The following is an 18520-nucleotide window of genomic DNA, read 5'->3' on the forward strand; positions in this document are numbered from 1 at the left end:
GTCAGCAGTGGGCTGGATCTATCTCTTGGGGACTGGGACCAGGCAGCTGGCTGATAGATGGAACAGGCTGGGGGCTGATGGGTGGAACAAGCAAGCAAATGCTTAAATGGTTGTCACCTTAATAAATGTATCAGACTGGGAAATCAATTATCATTGATCCCCAATTTATACAACTTGGCAGCAACATTTATTATGCCTCTGAGGGATTGAGGCTTTTTTAATGTATTTGTTATTTTGGTGGGGTAGATGAGCTGTAATAGATAGATTAGCAGATAGATTGTAGCTTCCATCAAAGTAGCTGCATCATTTCCAGTCCCCCATATATGTTTTATTTCATATTTTATTTTATTGTCCCCTGACCCTACCATCCCTCCCCTAATTGAAGTAAACTAGAGGATAACAACACTTCTACTTCCAGCTTATACATACTATACATTTTACGGACACAGTATATTTTACATTAGTTATCCTTTGTTTGTTTTTAGTCCCATCCTTCAGCTACAGTCAACCCCTCCCGTCTATCTCTAAACACCATCCAGTCCCATCCTTCAATTACTACAGTCAATCCTTCCCATCTATCTCTGATCACCATTCAGTTTGATTTATATTTCCCATATATATTTTTAAGTGCGATTTTCAGGGATTGGGACTTGATTACATGGATAGTGGAGGGCAGGGTGGGATCTGGTGGGATAGTGGGTGGACGGTAGGGTGGGGGTATGGTGTTGAATGCTAAACTGAACAGCATTCTCACATAGCTGTTCCTTTTGTCCAGGTGGGAAAGGGCAGTGTGGAGTGAAATTGAGATTTAGTAATCTGTGGATATGTTGGGGCGTTATGCAAATTGGAGTGGGTCAAGGTTTTCTGGCATTATGGTGTTGATGTGAGCCATGGTGGGGCAGTGTGGCGGGGGAAGGCTGGGGTCTGGTGGGACGGTGTAGAGAGGGAAGGCTGGGGTCTGGTGGGACGGTGTGGAGAGAAAAGGCTGGGGTCTGGTGGGACGGTGTAGAGAGGGGAGGCTGGGATCTGGTGGGACGGTGGGAGAGGGGAGGCTGGGGTCTGGTGGGACGGTGTAGAGAGGGGAGGCTGGGATCTGGTGGGACGGTGTGGAGAAGGGAGGCTGGGGTCTGGTGGGACGGTGTGGAGAGGGGAGGCTGGGTTCTGGTGGGACGGTGTAGAGAGGGGAGGCTGAGATCTGGTGGGACGGTGTGGAGAGGGGAGGCTGGGCTCTGGTGGGACGGTGTGGAGAGGGGAGGCTGGGGTCTGGTGGGACGGTGTGGAGAGGGGAGGGGAGGCTGGGGTCTGGTGGGACGGTGTGGAGAGGGGAGGCTGGGGTCTGGTGGGACAGTGGAGGCTGGAGTCTGGAGGGACGGTGTGGAGAGGGTTAGGCTGGGATCTGGTGGGACGGTGTGGAGAGGGGAGGCTGGGGTCTGGTGGGACGGTGTGGAGAGGGGAGGCTGGGGTCTGGTGGGACGGTGTGGAGAGGGGAGGCTGGGGTCTGGTGGGACGGTGTGGAGAGGGGAGGCTGGGGTCTGGTGGGACGGTGTGGAGAGGGGAGGCTGGGGTCTGGTGGGACGGTGTGGAGAGGGGAGGGGAGGCTGGGGTCTGGTGGGACGGTGTGGAGAGGGGAGGCTGGGGTCTGGTGGGACAGTGGAGGCTGGAGTCTGGAGGGACAGTGTGGAGAGGGGAGGCTGGGGTATGGTGGGACGGTGTGGAGAGGGGAGGCTGGGGTCTGGTGGGACGGTGGAGGCTGGGATCTGGTGGGACGGTGTGGAGAGGGGAGGCTGGGGTCTGGTGGGACGGTGTGGAGAGGGGAGGCTGGGGTCTGGTGGGACGGTGTGGAGAGGGGAGGCTGGGGTCTGGTGGGACGGTGTGGAGAGGGGAGGCTGGGGTCTGGTGGGACGGTGGAGGCTGGGATCTGGTGGGACGGTGTGGAGAGGGGAGGCTGGGGTCTGGTGGGACGGTGTGGAGAGGGGAGGCTGGGGTCTGGTGGGACGGTGTGGAGAGGGGAGGCTGGGGTCTGGTGGGACGGTGTGGAGAGTGGAGGCTGGGGTCTGGTGGGACGGGGTGGAGAGGGGAGGCTGGGGTCTGGTGGGACGGTGTAGAGAGGGAAGTTTGGGGTCTGGTGGGACGGTGTGGAGAGGGAAGGCTGGGGTCTGGTGGGTCGGTGTGGAGAGGGGAGCCTGGGGTCTGGTGGGACGGTGTAGAGAGGGGAGGCTGGGGTCTGGTGGGACGGTGTAGAGAGGGGAGGCTGGGGTCTGGTGGGACGGTGTAGAGAGGGGAGGCTGGGGTCTGGTGGGACGGTGTGGGGAGGCTGGGGTCTGGTGGGACGGTGTGGGGAGGGGAGGCTGGGGTCTGGTGGGACAGTGTGGAGAGGGGAGGCTGGGGTCTGGTGGGACAGTGTGGAGAGTGGAGGCTGGGGTCTGGTGGGACAGTGTGGAGAGGGGAGGCTGGGGTCTGGTGGGACATTGTGGAGAGGGGAGGCTGGGGTCTGGTGGGACAGTGTGGAGAGGGGAGGCTGGGGTCTGGTGGGACAGTGTGGAGAGGGGAGGCTGGGGTCTGGTGGGACAGTGTGGAGAGGGGAGGCTGGGGTCTGGTGGGACAGTGTGGAGAGGGGAGGCTGGGGTCTGGTTGGACAGTGGAGGCTGGGGTCTGGTGGGACGGTGTGGGGAGGCTGGGGTCTGGTGGGACGGTGGAGGCTGGGGTCTGGTTGGACGGTGGAGGCTGGGGTCTGGTGGGACGGTGTGGAGAGGGGAGGCTGGAGTCTGTTGGGACAGTGTGGAGAGGGGAGGCTGGGGTCTGGTGGGACAGTGTGGAGAGGGGAGGCTGGGGTCTGGTGGGACAGTGTGGAGAGGGGAGGCTGGGGTCTGGTGGGACAGTGTGGAGAGGGGAGGCTGGGGTCTGGTTGGACAGTGGAGGCTGGGGTCTGGTGGGACGGTGTGGGGAGGCTGGGGTCTGGTGGGACGGTGGAGGCTGGGGTCTGGTTGGACGGTGGAGGCTGGGGTCTGGTGGGACGGTGTGGAGAGGGGAGGCTGGAGTCTGTTGGGACAGTGTGGAGAGGGGAGGCTGGAGTGGTGGGACGGTTTGGAGAGGGGGGGCTGGAGTCTGGTGGGACAGTGCGGAGATGGGAGGCTGGAGTCTGGTGGGACGGTGTGGAGATGGGAGGCTGGAGTCTGGTGGGACGGTGTGGAGATGGGAGGCCTGGTTGGACGATGGAGGCTGTGGTCTGGTTGGACGATGGAGGCTGGGGTCTGGTTGGACGGTGTGGAGAGGGGAGGCTGGGGTCTGGTTGGACAGTGGAGGCTGGGTTCTGGTGCGACGGTGTGGAGAGGGGAGGCTGGGGTCTCTTTGGATGGTGTGGAGAGGGGAGACTGGGGTCTGGTGGGTCTCACATTAGGGGAAACTCGGGTCTGGTAAGGTGGGGGGGGTCCTGTTTGGACAGATTAGGGTATGGTGCACCTAACATCAACCCAACAGCTAGGTCTGCATTGTTACACAGTACAGTGTTACACATTTCATTGTTACACAGTACATTGATGTATACTAGACCCTATTGGTTTATGTTTGTAATTCAAGCATTTCAATGTTCTATTGGGTAAGTGGCATTTGGGCAATATGGAAATGAGACAGTGAAAGTGCAGACACGGTGAGACCAGTCCACTTGCTGAATCGGACCAACTCTGTCATTAGTGGAATGACAAGCTAATATTGGAAAACCTGCTGAAGGAAACTGTTGCCTAAGCACTGAAAGGGAAAGGGGGATACCTAGGCAGTTGTCCAACTGAATATATTCAGCTGAAATGTGTCTTAGGCGCCTGGGGAACAGTGGGTCCATTGTTGCTTTGAGGTTCACTCAAATGTCTCATAGAAAGGTGTTACTTTGAAATCCTAATCAGTCGTTACCTCAGGAGGGGTTTGACTTTTCATCAATAGCTAATGAAAATGTCTGTTAGATGTCAATCTTTAGAGTGCACAGGGAGGCAATAGGAATACTGCCAAGAAGCTTGTGTGGTGTTGGCCAAAACAATCTTTCCACCTTCAACACAGCGTAAACAACATGAGAGAAATTGTGTGACAGAAAAAAAACGTACCTGCCGGCAACCAGATGAACTTGAGCTACCCAAAAACATAGACTTTTACAGTTTACAAGTCTAAACATTTGCAATTAAGATTTACCTGGCAAGCTTGGCAACAGGTGTAGCTCAGTTGGTAGAGCATGGCAGTTCCAATGGCAGGGTTCAATTCCCACGGTGTACCAGTATCAAAATGTATGCACTCACTACTGCAAGTTGCACTGGATGAGACTGTCTGCTAAGTTATGGAAATGTCAAACCCAATAGAATTAGCTTTATCATAAACAGGAAACATTTAGACATCCTCTCAGGTGTGGAGATGACTGCTTATTCTGCTAATGTGGAGACAACCTTTAGCAAGACAAAGACCCAGACAATAGTACTCCCTGACACTCCAGATTGTCGGAATGTGTAACAATGTACTGTGTAACAATGGACTGTGTAACAATGGACTGTGTAACAATGGACTGTGTAACAATGGAATGTGTAACAATGGACTGTGTAACAATGGACTGTGTAACAATGGACTGTGTAACAATGGAATGTGTAACAATGGAATGTGTAACAATGGACTGTGTAACAATGGACTGTGTAACAATGGACTGTGTAACAATGGACTGTGTAACAATGGGCCGTGTAACAATGTAATGTGTAACAATGGACTGTGTAACAATGGACTGTGTAACAATGGACCGTGTAACAACGTAATGTGTAACAATGGACTGTGTAACAATGGACTGTGTAACAATGGACTGTGTAACAATGGAATGTGTAACAATGGACTGTGTAACAATGGACTGTGTAACAATGGACTGTGTAACAATGGACTGTGTAACAATGGACTGTGTAACAATGGACTGTGTAACAATGTAATGTGTAACAATGTACTGTGTCACAATGTACTGTGTAACAATGGGATGTGTAACAATGGAATGTGTAACAATGGAATGTGTAACAATGGACTGTGTAACAATGGACTGTGTCACAATGTACTGTGTCACAATGTACTGTGTCACAATGGGATGTGTCACAATGGGATGTGTAACAATGTACTGTGTAACAATGGACTGTGTAACAATGGACTGTGTAACAATGTAATGTGTAACAATGGACTGTGTAACAATGGACTGTGTAACAATGTACTGTGTAACAATGTACTGTGTAACAATGGACTGTGTAACGATGGACTGTGTAACAATGGACTGTGTAACAATGGACTGTGTAACAATGGACTGTGTAAATGGACTGTGTAACAATGTACTGTGTAACGATGGACTGTGTAACGATGGACTGTGTAACGATGGACTGTGTAACAATGGACTGTGTAACAATGGACTGTGTAACAATGGACTGTGTAACAATGGACTGTGTAACGATGGACTGTGTAACAATGGACTGTGTAACAATGGACTGTGTAACAATGGACTGTGTAACAATGGACCGTGTAACAATGTAATGTGTAACAATGGACTGTGTAACAATGGACTGTGTAACAATGGACTGTGTAACAATGGAATGTGTAACAATGGACTGTGTAACAATGGACTGTGTAACAATGGACTGTGTAACAATGGACTGTGTAACAATGGACTGTGTAACAATGGACTGTGTAACAATGTAATGTGTAACAATGTACTGTGTCACAATGTACTGTGTAACAATGGGATGTGTAACAATGGAATGTGTAACAATGGAATGTGTAACAATGGACTGTGTAACAATGGACTGTGTCACAATGTACTGTGTCACAATGTACTGTGTCACAATGGGATGTGTCACAATGGGATGTGTAACAATGGACTGTGTAACAATGGACTGTGTAACAATGGACTGTGTAACAATGGACTGTGTAACAATGGACTGTGTAACAATGGACTGTGTAAATGGACTGTGTAACAATGGACTGTGTAACAATGGACTGTGTAACAATATATATAGGTGTGCGAAGCTTGTAACGTCATACCCAAGAAGACTCGAGGCTGTAATCACTACCAAAGGTGGTTCAACAAAGTACTGAGTAAAGGGTCTGAATACTTATGTATATGTAAAACTTCAGTTTCACACTTTATATAAAATAGAAAACCTTTAAAAAAAAACGTTTTTGCTTTGTCATTACGGGGTATTGTGTGTAGATTGATGAGTAAAAAAAACGAACGTAACAAAATGTGGAAAAATTCAAGGGTTCTGAATACTTTTCTAAGGCACTGTATAGAGGGCATGTGGACTGAGGAGACATTTAACAAAAAAAACACAAAATAAAGTACGTGTTCGTACTTGAGGTGCTATGACTTTTTAGGACTTTTTTAATAAACTCCAACTCAACAGCGTATTTACCCACAACATCTAACTGTGGATTATGTAATTATATATACATTGGAGAAAGACTGACACTTAAGTACTGTTGCCAGTTTGTATTACCTTACACATTTAATTAAAGTACAGTGGCTGTGCTGAGTGAGTCCTCTGAGAGACTGAAATGGGATGAGTGGAGGCCTCATTTACACCTCAGAGAAGTGTCTGATGATCTCCCAGTCACCCAGATATAGCCCCTCTCCATTCTCGCCAATAACCACCATTAAACCTTAGCTGCAAAATAAGAATTTGATAACATAGTAAATATTTAGTGCAGGGTGAGAAACGTTTCATTTTTTCAGCATTCAGGATGTTTGTGGGTGTACTGTAGTACTGTAGTTCTCTGACTAATCGTGGTTACACTGAACCACATGCTTCATGGCTTTCTAAATCAATAGAAATTAACACAGAGAGAGGCAAGGACACTAAAGCCATTCTCACCAATAACCACCCTTGAATCTTAGTTATTATAAAGGAATAAAAGTTATTCAACATCCTATTCCAGAACTGTTATTCCTTTAACTACAGGCTTGCAAATCAAATGTTTATTTATTAAATTATAAATTATAATTAAGTTATTTTTTAAAATGTATGTTATTTCACCTTTTATTTAACCAGGTAGGTCAGTTGAGAACAAGGTCTCATTTACAATTGCGACCTGGCCAAGATAAAGCAAAGCAGTGCAACAAAAACAACAACAAAGAGTTACACATTGGATTAAATAATTGTACCGTCAATAATACAAAATAAAAAGTCTATATACAGTGTGTGCAAATGAGGTAGGATAAGGAAGGTAAGACAATAAATAGGCATAGTGGCGAAATAATTACAATCTAGCAATTAAACACTGGAGTGATAGATGTGCAGAAAATGAATGTGCCAGTGGAGATACTGGGGTGCCAAGGAGCAAAATAAATAAATAACAGTATGGGGATGAGGTAGCATGGATGGGCAATTTACAGATGGACTATGTACAGGTGCAGTGATCTGTGAGCTGCTCTGACAGCTGATGCTTAAAGTTAGTGAGGGAGATATAAGTCTCCAGCTTCAATGATTTTTGCAGTTCGTTCCAGTCATTGGCAGCAGAGAACTGGAAGGAAAGGCGGCCAACGGAGGAATTGACTTTGGGGGTGACCAGTGAAATATCCCTGCTGGAGTGCGTGCTACGGGTGGGTGCTGCTATGGCGACCAGTGAAATATCCCTGCTGGAGTGCGTGCTATGGGTGGGTGCTGCTATGGTGACCAGTGAAATATCCCTGCTGGAGTGCGTGCTACGGGTGGGTGTTGGCTTTGGGGATGACCAGTGAAATATCCCTGCTGGAGCGCGTGCTACGGGTGGGTGCTGCTATGGTGACTGGTGAGCTGAGATAAGGCAGGGCTTTACCTAGCAAAAATTAGAGATGACCTGGAGCCAGTGGGTTTGGCGACGAATATGATGCGAGGACCAGCCAACAAGAGCATACAGGTCGCAGTGGTGGGTGCTATATGGGGCTTTGGTGACAAAACGGATGGCACTGTGATAGACTGCATCCAATTTGCTGAGTAGAGTGTTGGAGGCTATTTTGTAAATGACATCGCCGAAGTCAAGGATCGGCAGGATAGTCAGTTTTACGAGGGTATGTTAACAGCATGAGTGAAGGATGCTTTGTTGCGAAATAGGGAGTCGATTCTAGATTTCATTTTGGATTGGAGATGTTTAATATGAGTCTGGAAGGAGAGTTTACAGTCTAACCAGACACCTAGGTATTTGTAGTTGTCCACATTTTCTAAGTCAGAATCAAATCAAATCAAATTTTATTTGTCACATACACATGGTTAGCAGATGTTAATGCGAGTGTAGCGAAATGCTTGTGCTTCTAGTTCACACAATGCAGTAATAACCAACAAGTAATCTAACTAACAATTCCAAAACTACTGTCTTATACACAGTGTAAGGGGATAAAGAATATGTACATAAGGATATATGAATGAGTGATGGTACAGAGCAGCATAGGCAAGATACAGTAGATGATATCGAGTACAGTATATACATATGAGATGAGTATGTAAACAAAGTGGCATAGTTAAAGTGGCTAGTGATACATGTATTACATAAGGATGCAGTCGATGATATAGAGTACAGTATATACGTATGCATGTGAGATGAATAATGTAGGGTAAGTAACATTATATAAGGTAGCATTGTTTAAAGTGGCTAGTGATATATTTACATCATTTCCTATCAATTCCCGTTATTAAAGTGGCTGGAGTTGAGTCAGTGTCATTGTCAGTGTGTTGGCAGCAGCCACTCAATGTTAGTGGTGGCTGTTTAACAGTCTGATGGCCTTGAGATAGAAGCTGTTTTTCAGTCTCTCGGTCCCAGCTTTGATGCACCTGTACTGACCTCGCCTTCTGGATGATAGCGGGGTGAACAGGCAGTGGCTAGGGTGGTTGATGTCCTTGATGATCTTTATGGCCTTCCTGTGACATCGGGTGGTGTAGGTGTCCTGGAGGGCAGGTAGTTTGCCCCCGGTGATGCGTTGTGCAGACCTCACTACCCTCTGGAGAGCCTTACGGTTGAGGGCGGAGCAGTTGCCGTACCAGGCGGTGATACAGCCCGACAGGATGCTCTCGATTGTGCATCTGTAGAAGTTTGTGAGTGCTTTTGATGACAAGCCGAATTTCTTCAGCCTCCTGAGGTTGAAGAGGCGCTGCTGCGCCTTCTTCACAATGCTGTCTGTGTGAGTGGACCAATTCAGTTTGTCTGTGATGTGTATGCCGAGGAACTTAAAACTTGCTACCCTCTCCACTACTGTTCCATCGATGTGGATAGGGGGGTGTTCCCTCTGCTGTTTCCTGAAGTCCACAATCATCTCCTTAGTTTTGTTGACGTTGAGTGTGAGGTTATTTTCCTGACACCACACTCCGAGGGCCCTCACCTCCTCCCTGTAGGCCATCTCGTCGTTGTTGGTAATCAAGCCTACCACTGTTGTGTCGTCCGCAAACTTGATGATTGAGTTGGAGGCGTGCGTGGCCATGCAGTCGTGAGTGAACAGGGAGTACAGGAGAGGGCTCAGAACGCACCCTTGTGGGGCCCCAGTGTTGAGGATCAGCGGGGAGGAGATGTTGTTGCCTACCCTCACCACCTGGGGGCGGCCCGTCAGGAAGTCCAGTACCCAGTTGCACAGGGCGGGGTCGAGACCCAGGGTCTTGATGACGAGTTTGGAGGGTACTATGGTGTTGAATGCCGAGCTGTAGTCGATGAACAGCATTCTCACATAGGTATTCCTCTTGTCCAGATGGGTTAGGGCAGTGTGCAGTGTGGTTGAGATTGCATCGTCTGTGGACCTATTTGGGCGGTAAGCAAATTGGAGTGGGTCTAGGGTGTCAGGTAGGGTGGAGGTGATATGGTCCTTGACTAGTCTCTCAAAGCACTTCATGATGACGGATGTGAGTGCTACGGGGCGGTAGTCGTTTAGCTCAGTTACCTTAGCTTTCTTGGGAACAGGAACAATGGTGGCCCTCTTGAAGCATGTGGGAACAGCAGACTGGTATAGGGATTGATTGAATATGTCCGTAAACACACCGGCCAGCTGGTCTGCGCATGCTCTGAGGGCGCGGCTGGGGATGCCGTCTGGGCCTGCAGCCTTGCGAGGATTAACACGTTTAAATGTTTTACTCACCTCGGCTGCAGTGAAGGAGAGACCGCATGTTTTCGTTGCAGGCCGTGTCAGTGGCACTGTATTGTCCTCAAAGCGGGCAAAAAAGTTATTTAGTCTGCCTGGGAGCAAGACATCCTGGTCCGTGACTGGGCTGGATTTCTTCCTGTAATCCGTGATTGACTGTAGACCCTGCCACATGCCTCTTGTGTCTGAGCCGTTGAATTGAGATTCTATTTTGTCTCTGTACTGACGCTTAGCTTGTTTGATAGCCTTGCGGAGGGAATAGCTGCACTGTTTGTATTCGGTCATGTTACCAGACACCTTGCCCTGATTAAAAGCAATGGTTCGCGCTTTCAGTTCCACACGAATGCTGCCATCAATCCACGGTTTCTGGTTAGGGAATGTTTTAATCGTTGCTATGGGAACGACATCTTCAACGCACGTTCTAATGAACTCGCACACCGAATCAGCGTATTCGTCAATGTTGTTATCTGACGCAATACGAAACATCTCCCAGTCCACGTGATGGAAGCAGTCTTGGAGTGTGTAGTCAGCTTGGTCGGACCAGCGTTGGACAGACCTCAGCGTGGGAACCTCTTGTTTTAGTTTCTGTCTGTAGGCAGGGATCAACAAAATGGAGTCGTGGTCAGAACCGTCCAGAGTAGTGATGCTGGACAGGTGCAGGCAGCGATCGGTTGAAGAGCATGCATTTACTTTTACTTGCATTTAAGAGCTGTTGAAGGCCACGGAAGGAGTGTTGTACGGCATGGAGGCTCGTCTGGAGGTTAGTTAACACAGTGTCCAAAGAAGGGCCAGAAGTATCCAGAATGGTGTCGTCTGCGTAGAGGTGGATCAGAGAATCACCAGCAGCAAGAGCACATATCTCCACATCCCCTCCTTGCCCCCTCTTACCCACCCAGGCGAAGTTTATCCCAAACCCCCATCTCCCCCCTTCTTCTCAGACAGATTTACACTTCTATTTAAATGCATATAAAATATGCAGAGCCTTCAGAAAGTATTCATTCTCCTTGATTCATTCCATGTTTGTTGAAATTACAGCCTGAATTGAATATGGATTCAATGTATTTGTTTTCTCACCCATCTACGTTTAACAGTATAACTTTAGACCGTCCCCTCGCCCTCGAACCAGGGACCCTCTGCACACATCAACAACAGTCACCCTCGAAGCATCGTTACCCATCGCTCCACAAAAGCCGCGTCCCTTGTTAGAGCAAGGGGAACTACTACTTCACTTTAGCGCGCACCGCTAACTAAGCTAGCCGTTTCACATCCGTTACATACGCACAATACCCCATAATGAAAACATTTTATGCACATTTTTTTAAGTATTCACACCCCTGAATCAATACATGCTAGAATCACCTTTGGAAGCGATTACAGCTGTCTTTCTGGGTATGACTCGAAGAGATTTGCAGTACAATATCTGCAACTTTTTCTTTTGAAAATTCTTCACACTCTGTCAAGATGGTTGTTGATCATTGCTACACAACCTTTTTCAAGTCTTGTTACTCAGGAACATTCAATGTCGTCATGGTAAGCAACTCCATTGTATATTTGTCCTTGTGTTTTAAGTTGTAGTCCTGCTGAAAGGTGAATTTGTCTCCCAATGTCTGTTGGAAAGCAAATCCTCTAGGATTTTGCCTGTGCCTAGCTCTATTCTGTTTATTTTTTAAATCTTCCTAGTCCTTGCCGATGACAAGCATCCCCATAACATGATGAAGCCACCACCATGCTTGACAATATGAAGAGTGGTATTCAGTGATGTGTTGGATTTGCGCGGAACATAATGCTAAATATTCAGGACATAAAGTTAATTTCTTTGCCACATTTTTGCAGTTTTACTTTAGTGCTTATTGCAAACAGGATGTATGTTTTGGTATATTTGTATTCTGTACAAGCTTCCTTATTTTCACTCTGTCAATTAGGTTACTGTTGTGGAGTAACTACAATGTTGATCCGTCCTCCTCTCCTATCACAGCCATTAAACTCAGACTGTTTTAAAGTCACCATTGGCCTCATGGTGAAATCCCTGAACGGTTTCCTTCCTCTCCAGCAACTGAGTTAGGAAGGACACCTGTATCTTTGTAGTGACTGGGTGTATTGATACACCATCCAAAGTGTAATTAATAAAGCCAATGTCTGCATCTTCTTTTTTTAATTATCTAACAATAGGTCCCCTTCTTTGTGAGGCATTGGAAAACGTCTCTGGTCTTTGTGGCTGAATCTGTTTTTGAAATTCACTGCTCAACTGAGGGACCTTACAGATAATTCTATGTTTGGGGTACAGAGATGAGGTAGTAATTAAAAAATCCTGTTAAAACTATTATTTATCACATAGTCCATGCAACTTATTATGTGACTTCTTATGCAAATGTTTCCTCCTGAACTTATTTAGGGTTGCCATAACAAAGGGATCGAATACTTATTGACTCAAGACATTTCAGCTTTCCATTTTGAATGAATTTGTAAAATTTTCAAAAAAACATAAGATCCAGTTTATCCCAACCTCCGTCTCCCCCCCTTCCTTCTTCTCAGACACATTTCCAACTCCTCTATACATCTACTTCCTCCTCCATCCTCCTTCATTCACACACATGTACCCTATGCCTCCACACACCCATTCTCTCCCACCCTTCCACACATATTTATATTCATCCTCTTTCAAATGAAATGAAATGTAATGTTTTTCTAAAGCCCTTTTTACATCAGCAGATGTCACAAAGTGCTGTACAGAAACCCAGCCTAAAACCCCAAACAGCAAGCAACGCAGATGGAGAAGCACGGTGGCTAGGAAAAACGTCCTAGTAAGGCAGGAAACAGGTGTCGTGTCTTTGGCTATGCCGGATTAAGTGATATGACATGCTATTCTATAAAATAATTTATCCGTAATTAATATCACCTGATTGAGCTAATCATGTAAAGAGAGTCGGGCACCACAAAGGAATATAGAGCTGTTACCTTCCGAATAGACTCTTAAAGATCAAGTAGTATTTTACATCAATAGCAGTCAATATCAATCGTCATCTTACTTCAGTCTCATAATCTTAAAGTTGTAAATTCTTGGTTATCTGCAAGAACCCTGGCTAACAAGTTGAATCAGCAATACAAAATTGGGTTTAATTATTTATTTACTAAATACCTAACTAATCACACAGAATTCACATACACAAAAAGAATGAATTATACCTGGATAATTCTTTACGTCATAGGAAAACGTCCCTAGCGGGCGGAACAGATATGACAGCTTGTTACACAAAGGAAAAGGGGCTGGGTTGAGTGAAAGGGCGGGAAGACAGGAACAAAGGCGAATCTGTGCTATCGTAAATACAGTATCTTATGCATTCTAAATTACCGCCCATTTGGAAAAGGAAAATGTAATAAATATTTACTCTGAGCTGCGCTTCAGTAGGTTGGTGGTAGATGGAAGACCGTGTTGCCAAACCGAGTCCTCTGTCCTTTGAAGAATGTCTCTGGTGGTCACTTGGATAAGTTGTAGTAACATCGTTGTGTGGTAGATGGGATACTCTGTATTTTCATTCCTAACCTGCGTTTGCAGCTGCGGTCACTAACTCAACGGCTAGGAGGTATCACTTCTGTCGTGAATAAGAGTTCAAAGTTCATACCATTCGCAACCAAAGCTCATACTAATGTTGGCTTCGTTCTGTAGTTTTATCTGAACCATTCTGACAGGATCGTCATCCTACCTCATCAGAACAGGCAGTTCTACTGTCGTCAAGGGCTTATATAGGAAGGGAGAAAAGGGGTGTGTGTCATAGTTTACAACCTCTGTCTCTTCACGTGGGCGGGCCACTGAGTGAGCAGCAATATCTTATGAAAACCCACATCTCACATTTTAGAAGCTAAATTCACATTTCATCCCATCACAAATAATTTCATATTCAAACATTTAAATTGAAAAACAATTCCATGTGAATCCGATAAACTCTACAGTGGAAAGTCTACACATCAGAGTTATGTCATCTTATCATTGATGAGAATGTCTCAGATGACAACCGAACTGACATCATATTCATTAAGTACCAATGTTCCATTGGTCGGATTAACCGAATATAGTTCATTTTCCCCCACCTTCTGATGTTCCCAGAATCTCTATTTTAACCAAGGGTTTTGCAAATGTAACCTTAGTGGGGTAGAGAGAGGAAAAAGGGTGGAAGAGGTATTTATGACTGTCATAAACCAACCCCCCAGGCCAACGTCATGACACTAGGAAGAAACCTAAAGGAACCAGGCTCTGAGGGGTGGTCAGTCCTCTTCTGGCTGTACTCAGTAGAGAGGAACCAGGCTCTGAGGGGTGGTCAGTCCTCTTCTGGCTGTACTCAGTAGAGAGGAACCAGGCTCTGAGGGGTGGTCAGTCCTCTTCTGGCTGTACTCAGTAGAGAGGAACCAGTCTCTGAGGGGTGGTCAGTCCTCTTCTGGCTGTACTCAGTAGAGAGGAACCAGGCTCTGAGGGGTGGTCAGTCCTCTTCTGGCTGTACTCAGTAGAGAGGAACCAGGCTCTGAGGGGTGGTCAGTCCTCTTCTGGCTGTACTCAGTAGAGAGGAACCAGGCTCTGAGGGGTGGTCAGTCCTCTTCTGGCTGTACTCAGTAGAGAGGAACCAGGCTCTGAGGGGTGGTCAGTCCTCTTCTGGCTGTACTCAGTAGAGAGGAACCAGGCTCTGAGGGGTGGTCAGTCCTCTTCTGGCTGTACTCAGTAGAGAGGAACCAGGCTCTGAGGGGTGGTCAGTCCTCTTCTGGCTGTAGTCAGTAGAGAGGAACCAGGCTCTGAGGGGTGGTCAGTCCTCTTCTGGCTGTACTCAGTAGAGAGGAACCAGGCTCTGAGGGGTGGTCAGTCCTCTTCTGGCTGTACTCAGTAGAGAGGAACCAGGCTCTGAGGGGTGGTCAGTCCTCTTCTGGCTGTACTCAGTAGAGAGGAACCAGGCTCTGAGGGGTGGTCAGTCCTCTTCTGGCTGTACTCAGTAGAGAGGAACCAGGCTCTGAGGGGTGGTCAGTCCTCTTCTGGCTGTACTCAGTAGAGAGGAACCAGGCTCTGAGGGGTGGTCAGTCCTCTTCTGGCTGTACTCAGTAGAGAGGAACCAGGCTCTGAGGGGTGGTCAGTCCTCTTCTGGCTGTACTCAGTAGAGAGGAACCAGGCTCTGAGGGGTGGTCAGTCCTCTTCTGGCTGTACTCAGTAGAGAGGAACCAGGCTCTGAGGGGTGGTCAGTCCTCTTCTGGCTGTACTCAGTAGAGAGGAACCAGGCTCTGAGGGGTGGTCAGTCCTCTTCTGGCTGTACTCAGTAGAGAGGAACCAGGCTCTGAGGGGTGGTCAGTCCTCTTCTGGCTGTACTCAGTAGAGAGGAACCAGGCTCTGAGGGGTGGTCAGTCCTCTTCTGGCTGTACTCAGTAGAGAGGAACCAGGCTCTGAGGGGTGGTCAGTCCTCTTCTGGCTGTACTCAGTAGAGAGGAACCAGGCTCTGAGGGGTGGTCAGTCCTCTTCTGGCTGTACTCAGTAGAGAGGAACCAGGCTCTGAGGGGTGGTCAGTCCTCTTCTGGCTGTACTCAGTAGAGAGGAACCAGGCTCTGAGGGGTGGTCAGTTCTCTTCTGGCTGTAGTCAGTAGAGAGGAACCAGGCTCTGAGGGGTGGTTAGTCCTCTTCTGGCTGTACTCAGTAGAGAGGAACCAGGCTCTGAGGGGTGGTCAGTCCTCTTCTGGCTGTACTCAGTAGAGAGGAACCAGGCTCTGATGGGTGGTTAGTCCTCTTCTGGCTGTACTCAGTAGAGAGGAACCAGGCTCTGAGGGGTGGTCAGTCCTCTTCTGGCTGTACTCAGTAGAGAGGAACCAGGCTCTGAGGGGTGGTCAGTCCTCTTCTGGCTGTACTCAGTAGAGAGGAACCAGGCTCTGAGGGGTGGTCAGTCCTCTTCTGGCTTTACTCAGTAGAGAGGATTAATGTTACTTTCTGTTCTGCACTTTTTGACTTCAGTTAATTTTTAAGTTGAAGCATTAGGACAGTTTATTTTTTATTTTAATTCCGTTTATATTTGTCGTTTTTAACATACTTTTGGTTTATCTTGTCATAATGTGTATTTTTTGTAAATTGGAGGAATAAACCGCTAATATTTCCATCTCAGTGTCTCTTGTTACCTACTTTGTCATCCATGACAGAGGGTTTGGGGCAGCAATTAATGTTGTAGGAGGGTTTGGAGTATCCATTAATGTTGTAGAAGGGTTTGGGGCAGCAATTAATGTTGTAGGAGGGTTTGGGGCAGCAATTCATGTTGTGGGAGGGTTTGGGGCAGCAATTAATGTTGTAGGAGGGTTTGGGGTATCCATTAATGTTGTAGGACGGTTTGGGGCAGCAATTCATGTTGTAGGAGGGTTTGGGGCAGCAATTAATGTTGTAGGAGGGTTTGGGGTATCCATTAATGTTGTAGGAGGGTTTGGGGCAGCCATTAATGGTGTAGGAGGGTTTGGAGTGTCCATTAATGTTGGAGGGTTTGGGGCAGCAATTCATGTTGTAGGAGGGTTTGGGGTATCCATTAATGTTTTAGGAGGGTTTGGGCTAGCCATTAATGTTGTAGGAGGGTTTGGAGCAGCCATTAATGTTGAAGGAGGGATTAGGGCAGACATACATTTTGTAGGAGGGTTTGTGGTAGTCATTAATGTCGTAGGAGGGTTTGGGGCAGTGATGACCTAGCAGAATGTTGTAGGAGGGTTCAGGGGCAGTCAATTAGTCATTGTCAGCTCTGTGAGGACAGGGACAGTCTGCTTCCCAAATTGTACTCTCTTTTCTATATTGTGCACTACTTTTGAGCATGACCCATAGAGAACAGTGTTCCATTTGGGACACAGAGACAGACAGATTCTCCTGTTTCTCATTACCAGCCAGTCTAAGTGGTGTCAGGAGGAAGTGGATCTTGACACTGGAAGAAAATGGTACTTGTCTCCCTCGGGTCCTTTCTCTGCCCTTTCCAGGGTTGCATCCCAAATGGCACCCTATTCCTTATATAGTGTACTACTTTGGACCAGAGCCCGTAGGGAATAGGGTGCCACTTTGGGACATAAACAAACAATGTCTTCCTCATCAGGGCTGTCAGCCCCTAAATAACTATTTATGCCTGAGCCAGGTTACTAACATCACCAGACAGAGAAAATCCTACAATCTGGAATAAGTAGCCTTTTCACCTGATTTATTAAATCTTCCAATTTAAGGCAGAGTTTAATCCGATTGAACGCGCTGTCGACAATATGCCTTTTAAAGGCAACGTTCCTGTCTTCGCAGAGATAATATTCACGGTAAATGCTGCACGTGACAGATCAATTGGTAATGATCTTTAAATGTCAAGCACACTACAACGCACCATCGGGTTGAATCACAGCCTAAGATTAATTTGCTCCTCCATTTTGTTTGAGAGGATAAGTCTTTAGGATATATGCTCTGGCTATCACTGTAGATAATTTACCTCATCCACATAGATAAGAAGCTCATCAATGCTCTTTTCAGAACAGTATTTTGGTATAGGTGAAGACATCATCCTGACCTTATTTACATTGTGTGTATAAAACATTAGGAACACTGCTCTTTCCATGACATGCTGTAGACTGACCAGGTGAGTCCAGGTGAAGGCTCTAATCCCTTATTGATGCCACCTGTTAAATCCACTTTAATCAGCGTAGATGAAGGGGAGGAGACGGGTTAAAGAAGGATTTTTAAGCCTCGAGACAATTGAGACATGGATTGTGTATGTGTGTTGTTCAGAGGATGAACGGGCAAGACAAAATAGATTTAAGTGCCTTTGAACGGTGTATGTTAGTAGGTGCCAGGTGCACCGGTTTGTGTCAAGAACTGCAATGCTGTTGGGTTTTTCACACTCAACAGTTTCCCATGTGTATCAAGAATGGTCCACCACCCTGAGGACATCCAGACAACTTGACACAACTGTGGGAAGAATTGGAGTCCACATACATGGGCCAGCATCCCTGTGGAACGCTTTCAACATCTTGTAGAGTCCCTGACCCGACGAGGGCAAAAGTGGGTGAGACTCAATATTAGGAAGGTGTTCCACTAAGAAAATATAATGGTTCATAAATGCAAATCTAATGCAAGCTCCTACAGGCTATGTACGAGTTAGTTTGCCTGTTTCACTTCAGGAAAACGCCACCTTGACAATTGGTAAAGCAACAAGATATCACAATTTGCACTCTTACAGAATGAATATGAGCAACCACAGTAAATTAAATATTACAGAATGAATATGACCAACCACAGTAAATTACATATTCACAGTGTTGGTTTGTATTTTCTAATATAATCACACAAGCATGTACAGCCAGTCAGAATTCCTTTCCAATGTGTTATAGAATATTGAAGGAAAAATAAATATCCACATTTATAATAACCAGGTAATCATGATGGTTGTTATTTTGTGAATGGATGGT

The 18520-nt window shown here is 46.9% G+C and overlaps 3 protein-coding genes across 3 annotated transcripts; 2 read left to right on the top strand and 1 right to left on the bottom strand.

Moving 5' to 3' along the window:
- Positions 1-835: 835 nt before the first annotated feature.
- On the bottom strand, positions 836-3519 carry LOC139385806 (uncharacterized). Its single transcript, XM_071131050.1, has 3 exons — positions 3511-3519; positions 1577-3346; positions 836-1336 (listed from the first exon to the last, which is right to left on the bottom strand). The coding sequence occupies exons 1-3, from the start codon at positions 3517-3519 to the stop codon at positions 836-838; spliced, it is 2280 nt and encodes a 759-aa protein (XP_070987151.1).
- Positions 3520-4480: 961 nt separating this feature from the next.
- LOC139385807 (keratin-associated protein 4-9-like) lies at positions 4481-5326 on the top strand. The gene has a single exon (XM_071131051.1). It carries the CDS (start codon positions 4481-4483, stop codon positions 5324-5326), a length of 846 nt encoding a protein of 281 aa, XP_070987152.1.
- Positions 5327-5528: 202 nt separating this feature from the next.
- LOC139385808 (uncharacterized PPE family protein PPE12-like) lies at positions 5529-5969 on the top strand. Its single transcript, XM_071131052.1, has one exon. The coding sequence runs from the start codon at positions 5529-5531 to the stop codon at positions 5967-5969; it is 441 nt and encodes a 146-aa protein (XP_070987153.1).
- Positions 5970-18520: the final 12551 nt, after the last annotated feature.

This window comes from Oncorhynchus clarkii, chromosome 27 (assembly GCF_045791955.1).
Source record: "Oncorhynchus clarkii lewisi isolate Uvic-CL-2024 chromosome 27, UVic_Ocla_1.0, whole genome shotgun sequence".
Taxonomy (NCBI): domain Eukaryota; kingdom Metazoa; phylum Chordata; class Actinopteri; order Salmoniformes; family Salmonidae; genus Oncorhynchus; species Oncorhynchus clarkii.